Genomic DNA, 6,957 nt, shown 5'->3' with positions numbered 1-6,957 from the left:
CATCACTGGGGAGGGTCCTGTGAAGCTGTTCCGGGATCGAGGCCCCGGGTCCTGGGGCGGAAACGCCTCTCAGCCCAGGCTCCAGGCCTGCGATCGTGTCCTGGGGCGGCCCGCGCGGCTGGGCCTGGGCCTGGCGGGAGTGGACTGTGGGAGTCGGGCTCAGGTGTGCCCGCACCCTGACATCCACGCACAGGCCGTGTCCGCACGCAGCCTCCGTGGCCCAGCCCTGGGATGAGGCCTGTTGGGTGGCTGTGTGCCTGGTCCTTGCCCATCTGTCTCCTCAGCCCCTTGGGCACCTCCTGCGCCAGCGTGGCCTGGGGTGGCCTGGGGCATGGGCATGGGTGTGGCCTGGGGTGGCCTGGGCGTGGGCGTGGCTGGGTGGCCTGGGCGTGTCCCACGGTGCCTTCAGCATGCAGTGGTGGCAGTGAGGGCGGGAGGAGCAGCCCTCTCCGGGCAGCCTTTTCTCTCAGGATAAAGGCCAGGCAGATGAATAACAAGACCAAGTGCCCCGAGTCCCTCTCCCTGTGGGGGAGCCACGGCCACGACTCATAGAGACCACCCTCTGGGGGTCCACGCACCTCACACGTCCGCCCACCGGACACGTCCCTGCCGGACCCCCCGCAGGTCACGGAGCCCCCACCCCGGTTTGCTTTCTCGGCTCCACAGGGAGGTCACCACCTGGGTCCCCCCCAGAAGCTGACCAAGCGGCTCACGCACCTGGGGGCTCTCGCATCTGTGTCCCCCGCCCCCACCACTGACGGGGTCCTGCACGTGCACCTGCCCCCGCCCCATGGTCAGGCCCGTGCCCGGCCCTTTGGAACAGCTGGGAACCTCTGATCGGTTCCACAGCCGCGGGAAGAGCACAGGCGTCCAGGAGCCCGGAGGGCTCTCCGCGCCTCCCGCCCACGTGCTGCAGGGGCCGGAGGCTGGGCGCACCAGCTGCCCGGATCTCATGATCGCTCCGTGGGCCGCTGCGTTTAAAATAAGCAAGGTGCCGTTACCCACAAACATTCCACCCCGGGAGGTGACGGGAGGGGGAGGGAGGGGGAGGCCGGCAGCCAGGGCTGGAGCGGCTCCAGGATCTCCCGTCCTCCATCTCGGACACCGGGCGTGGCCTGCTCGGAGGGCCTGGTCCCGGGGTCACGCCTGCCCTGTGGTGACTGGGTGGCTTAGCGACTGGTCGGAGGAGTTCCCCAGACGCCTCATCCATCTGGGCTTCTCACTGGTCACCTGCAGAACGGTCCCCCTCGGGGTCCAGACTCGGGGGGGGGGCCAGGGGGCAGACTCCAGCTTCCTACAGCGAGTGTGGGGACCAAGGAGCCCTGATTGGTGGTGATCGGGGGAGGAATCCCGGGGGGCTTCTTGGAGGAGGTGAGGACAGGGTTGTTCAGGTGGGAGAGATGGATGAGACGTGGGGCTCTGCAAACCCCTGTGCTGGCCAGGCCAGGCCCCTGTTGTACCTGAGGAAGCGAAGCCCAGGGAGTGGATGTGCCGGCCACCATGTCCAGGCCAGGCTGACCCAGGCCTGAGCCGCAGGGGGCTCTGCAGTGGGCGGGCCTCCTCAGGCCCAGCACGGCCCTGGCTTTGCTGCTGAAATGCCCCCTGGCAGCTGTGTGACTGCAGGCAGCGTGTCCCCCTCTCCCTCCGGGGGCGGGATCTTTGGAGAGTCTCGGGGGAGAGGCCTTGGGGCGCCCTGCCCCCGCCCCGACCTCTGCTGAACCCCAGTTGGGGGCCACCCACGTGCGGGTCCGGAGCCCTCAGAGCAGAGGCTGTGATGAGGTTTCCAGCTCCGAGCGAGCCGATCAGTGTGGGAGGCAGGGGCCTCTGGTGCCCATCCTCGACCGGCTGTGAAAACCATCGGCCGCTTCTGGGGCCTCCTGACCGCCCGCCCGGCCAAGGAAGCCGCGTGACTGCGGACGGCGGTCCAGGGAGGGGCGTCGGTCGCCCTGCGGTGTGTGTGGCCGAGGAGGCTGGCCCCGGTCGCCCTCTCTGTGTTTGTTGAGTGAATGAGTGACACCCTGTTTGGTGTCCACCCGTTTTGCTGTTGACTTGAGTCGGGGACTGCGTTTGCCTGGGTCCCTGTCCCCTCCCTGGGCTGACGCAGAGCCCAGCTCCGCCCCCGCTGGCCGCTCCCCGCCCCCCGTGGTGCCTCCAGGTGGGCGTGCGGGGGATGGGCTCCTGGTTGAGCGGCTCCTGGAGCCCCTGCCCCCTTCGCAGGGAGTTGGTTTCCTCCTAGGATGGTGGCTGGTAGGGTCGTCCTGGGGGCACCCCAGCCAGTGAGATGGTCACCCCCCCCCCCAATATGGGTTACTGCGTGTGCTGGTCCCTTTCATCGTTTATTCTTTAATGTCCACGGGATCCGTGGTGATGTCCCCGTCCATTTCTGACATTAGTGATTTGTGTCTTTTTGTGTGTGTGTGTGGGGGGGGGTAGCCTGGCTAGATGTTTCTAGGATTTTTAAAAATCTTTTTAAAGAGCTAGCTTTGGTTTCATGGACTTTCTCCGTTAATGTCCTATTTTAAATTCCACTGATTTCTAGTTGTAACGTTTATTTTTTATTTTCTTCCGCTTAATTTGGATTTAATTTGCTCATCTTTGTAGTTTCCTAAGGTGGGAGTTCAGGTGTTCGGTTTTAGAGCTTCTTCCTTTTCTACTGTAGGCACTCAAGGCTATGAATTTCCCTCTGAGTCCGGCTTTTGCTGCATCCTGCGAGTTCTGATGCATTGTTTTCCTTTTCATTGGGTTCCTCTTCTCAGCGCCCTTGGGGCTTCTTTGCGTTATTTATAAGTGTGTCCTTACCCTGCAGACACTCACGTTTCCATGACTACGTCTTATCCACAGGGCGGGCAAGGGCACGGGAAACAACACAACAAGTAATAAGCGGTGACACAGGAATAGCCTCTGTTTTGTGTACTCACAACTGTAAACCCGTGTTTGCCCCACCCGCACGTTTAAACTGTTTCTTTGGTGAAAATGCTAAGAATGAAAGTGTAAACCCTGCAAGTCCAAGGGCACGTCCATTTTTGTGCGTTTCTTTTAATTTTTTTATTGATTTCAGAGAGGAAGGGAGAGGGAGAGAGAGAGAAACATCAGTGATGAGAGAGAATCATGGATTGATCGGCTGCCTCCTGCACACCCCACACTGGAGATCGAGCCCACGACCCGGGCATGTGGCCTGCCCAGGAATCGAACCGTGACCTCCTGGTTCCTAGGTCAACGCTCAGCACCTGAGCCGCACCGGCCGGGCTGGGCAGGCTCATTTTGAAGGGAAAAGTGCACGTTTGCCAGCCTGCTCCCGAGTCGTGCCTGGGAAGAGAGTGGGCACGTGCTCAGGCTGTGGCCCGAAGCAGAGACAGCGCCGTGCGCGGGCCTCAGCCCGGGGGGTGGCGGTGCGCAGGGCCCGGCTCCTGGGAAATGTTACCGTAATGAGTTCAAGTTTTTTTTTTTCTTTTTCTTTTTTTCCACATATGAAGCTGGAATTGCAAAAGCATTTCTTAAAGACCTGCTTGTGTTAAGAGCCCCGATGTGATGGTTCTGAAGAAATTCAGTTGTAAAATGTGGCCAGACTGCAGGCTGAGAATCCTGGCCCGGCAGGGGACAGAGGCCGGGCTGGGCGGCCGGTGAGGGGGCCTGGGAGGGGCCCCCACAAACCTCCCCAGAGCCCCTGCCGCCTCCTTGGGCAGAGAGACCGTCGGAAGTAGAAGAATGCTGCTATTCTGTGGGACTTACCTACGTTTTCTGGGGCCTGGAAGCAGGAGGTGCAGGCTGTTGGTTCTGCATTTGGTTTGCTTCCTGCAGCTCAGCCTGACATCACACAGCTTCTCAGGCGCCCCCTTAATTAGCCGGCGCGCATGCGCAGCCTCGAGGGCGGTCATTGCATTTGGGGTGCGGACGCTGACCTCTGACTGTGTTCTGGCTGGGGTCCTGGAGGTGAAGGGTTCGCCAAGCATGCCGCGCCCTGCCCACCTCCCGTCGGCCGGCTGGGGGGCATTTCTGCCTCCGTCCACTCCACAACGAGATTTAGGAAATTACGTGGCAGCTGCCGTGGCACAGCCCTGGGCGTGGCCTCGCTGGGTGTGGCTCGCCGAGCAGCAGGTCGGGGTCTGGTGTCTAACGCAGAGGCTCGGCATCGGATCCCGTTTCCGATCCAGCTGCTCAGGGCGCCTGCGACGGGCAAGGGCCGGGTTCTCGCGGGATCCCGCCGGCGCGAGGGTGGGCAGCCTGTTGCTCCTCTCGCTTTCTAAGTTGGAGTCCAAAGCGGCGTTTGCAGGGTGACCCCATTTCTGTGAAAACCCGAACGGCAAACCCGCCCGGGCCAGAGGTGGACCAGGCGGGCCGGGCCGCTGCCTGGACAGCGGGGTCACGAAGGACTTTATTATTTATTTTTTAGGTTCATCCGCACCCGAGGACATTTTTCCATTGATTTTTAGAGACAGTGGAAGGGAGAAGGGGAGACAGAAAGACGCATCATTGGTTGCCTCCTGCACGCACCCTGACCAGGGCCAGGGAACCTGCACCCGAGGTGTGTGCCCTCGACCGGAATCGAACCCGGGACCCTTCAGTCCGCAGGCTGGCGCTCTATCCATTGAGCCAGGGCAGATTCTATTTATTTATTATTTTACTTGATTTATTGAATTTTAGAGAGAGGAAGGGAGAGAGAGAGAAACATTGATTTGTTTCCCCTTGTCCCCCTTGTGCATTCATCGGTTGATTTGTGTATGTGCCCTTACTGGGGCTCAAACCCGCGACCTTACAGTATCGAGAGGACGCTGTAACCCGCTGAGCCTCCGGGCAGGCACGAAGGGTTGAATTCCTCCTTTACCTGACGGGACGATCTTCTTGCAACAAGACCGAGCCCCTGTGAGGTGAGGGACGCCGGCCGGGCCCCCGCGGGTCTCACATTCACTGTGTCTTCTTTCCAGCGACATATTCGACGCCATGTTCCCCGTCACGCACATCGCCGGGGAGACCGTCATACAGCAAGGTAGGCCCCCTCCTCTGAGCGAGCCGACCGGGCATCGGGCTGTTCCCTTAAAGTTATTTACTTATTCGTTTATTTTTTAAATATGTATTTGTTGACTTCAGAGAGGGAGAGAGAGATGGAGACATCAAGGATGAGAGAGAATCCTGGGTCGGCTGCCTCCTGCACGCCCCACACTGGGCATCGAGCCCGCAACCCGGGCCTGTGCCCGGACCGGGAACGGTGAGCCACCGGCCGGGCTCACTGAGTCATTAACGTAAAAGCTTGTGTGTCTTCGGGAAAAGTCACCAGTGAAACAGCAGTTTCCTGATCACGTGTCAGTGATCTTGCTGTCAAGTCCACGACCTGGGCCCGGGGAGCACGCGGATGGGGGGCGGGCGAGGTCCCCACACGGGCACTGGGGGCCGTGGGGAGGCGGATGCTCGCCGGCCGACTGAAGTGAGTTCACAGGGAATGTGCACAGCAAAGCACTGTGTTTACACCTGAGATACAGACCTTTCATTGACATACTTTCTTGTTAATCCGTGGATTTTTAGAGAGAGTGGAGGAGAGAGGGAAAGACAGAGAGAAACATCTGGGTTGCCTCCTGCACGAGCCCCGACCAGGGCCCGGGCCGGGGAGGAGCCTGCAACCAAGGTACGTGCCCTTGACTGGAATCGAACGCGGGACCGACGCTCTATCCACTGAGCCACACCGGCCAGGGCCATTTAAATACTTTTTAAGAATAAACGAGACCCAGGACTCCTTGGGTGGTGTAGGCGGCAGCGCACAGAGAGGCTACAAGACAAACAGGCGCAGCTGTGTCCTTTGCGTGAAACTCATTGGATCTCTGTTGTTTCAGGGGACGAAGGCGATAACTTCTACGTCGTGGACCAAGGGGAAGTGGACGTAAGTACCTCCAGCCGGTTTGGGGAAATAGCGCCTCGGTCCACGTCCAGCTTTGGTGGGACACCAGGTCACTGGCCAGCTGAGGCCTGGAAACGCCTTCTTCCTGGTGGTAAATGTTCATCCTAAGAGTAACCCGTGGCGTTAACAGCTGGTAGGGACGTACGGGAGCGCAGTCTGACGTAGGCGCTTGCTGGCGGAGCTCCCGTGGGCAGCGTCCGCGTCTGCGGGTCTGTCGGTGGCCGAGAGGTTGGGCGCGTTGGGTGTTAAGACACCGTCTGTCTCCCAGAATGTGGTTTCTCCTGTTTTTTACTGTTTATTTACTCGCGCCCGTCTCGGGTTGGGGGACCCACACTTTTATGGAACTGCTGCCCTTCAGTCACGGATGGGCTGACCCCTGCTGCATGGCTCTGGGCGTCCCCCACCAGCTACACCCACAGTGCGCCCAGCGTGGCCTGGATGCCGCGGCCTCTCGTTCCTGCATCCCCTGTGCCGGGAGCCCCACCCTCGGTGGCCTGTCAGCTCCTGATTCTCCTTTCGTCCCCCCACACACTACCTGGGTGTTGGCATGGCCGGTGCCCCTCGGGTGTGGCCCCTGTGGCCCCCAGCCGTCCTGCGTGGGACTGCTTCTGGTCTGCACTTCGGCGCGACCACGTGTGCTAGCTGCCCCGGCAGTTTGGGGTCCGTGCCCTGGTGCACATTCAGGGTGTGTCTGCCAGACCCTGCAGCCACCACATCCCAGGCTGGCCCCTGAGTCACCCCTGGACCTCAGACACCAGCACTGGGGACAGGGCAGCTAGTGGCCTCCACGCCCACCCCCTCCTTTGTAAACCGTAGCCCCTCGAGGTGGGCCCCCTGCTGCCCAGGGATGCCGCCCGGCCGGGCTGCCCAGCCAGGGTGCTTCAGGGCTCGGCCTCCGGTCCAGCTGAGCTATTCTGGGGGACAGGGACTTATTATCTTCCCAGCAGCCCGTCTGTGTCTGCTGTGGCCGCGTTCTGGGAACCGGGCAGGCGGCCCCGGCTTCCGGAGGTGGTGGCAGAGGAAATGAGTCACCGTGGAGATCTCGGTGAGGTCACGCGCATCGTCCGAGG

General features: G+C 61.0%; 1 protein-coding gene across 1 annotated transcript in view; it reads left to right on the top strand.

Moving 5' to 3' along the window:
• Window positions 1–790: 790 nt before the first annotated feature.
• LOC102425335 (cAMP-dependent protein kinase type I-beta regulatory subunit-like) overlaps window positions 791–6,957 on the top strand; it is a gene marked incomplete at its 3' end in the record, with an annotated part of 13,157 nt that continues 6,990 nt past the window's right edge. The window contains exons 1-3 of the mRNA XM_006108660.3: window positions 791–963; window positions 4,923–4,984; window positions 5,823–5,869. Of these exons, the coding sequence (XP_006108722.3) occupies window positions 791–963; window positions 4,923–4,984; window positions 5,823–5,869 (282 nt within the window). The remainder of the gene's footprint in view (window positions 964–4,922; window positions 4,985–5,822; window positions 5,870–6,957) is intronic.

This window comes from Myotis lucifugus, unplaced genomic scaffold (genome assembly GCF_000147115.1).
Source record: "Myotis lucifugus unplaced genomic scaffold, Myoluc2.0 scaffold_3032, whole genome shotgun sequence".
NCBI classification, from domain to species: Eukaryota; Metazoa; Chordata; class Mammalia; order Chiroptera; family Vespertilionidae; genus Myotis; species Myotis lucifugus.
This window is presented reverse-complemented; position numbering and strand designations above follow the sequence as displayed.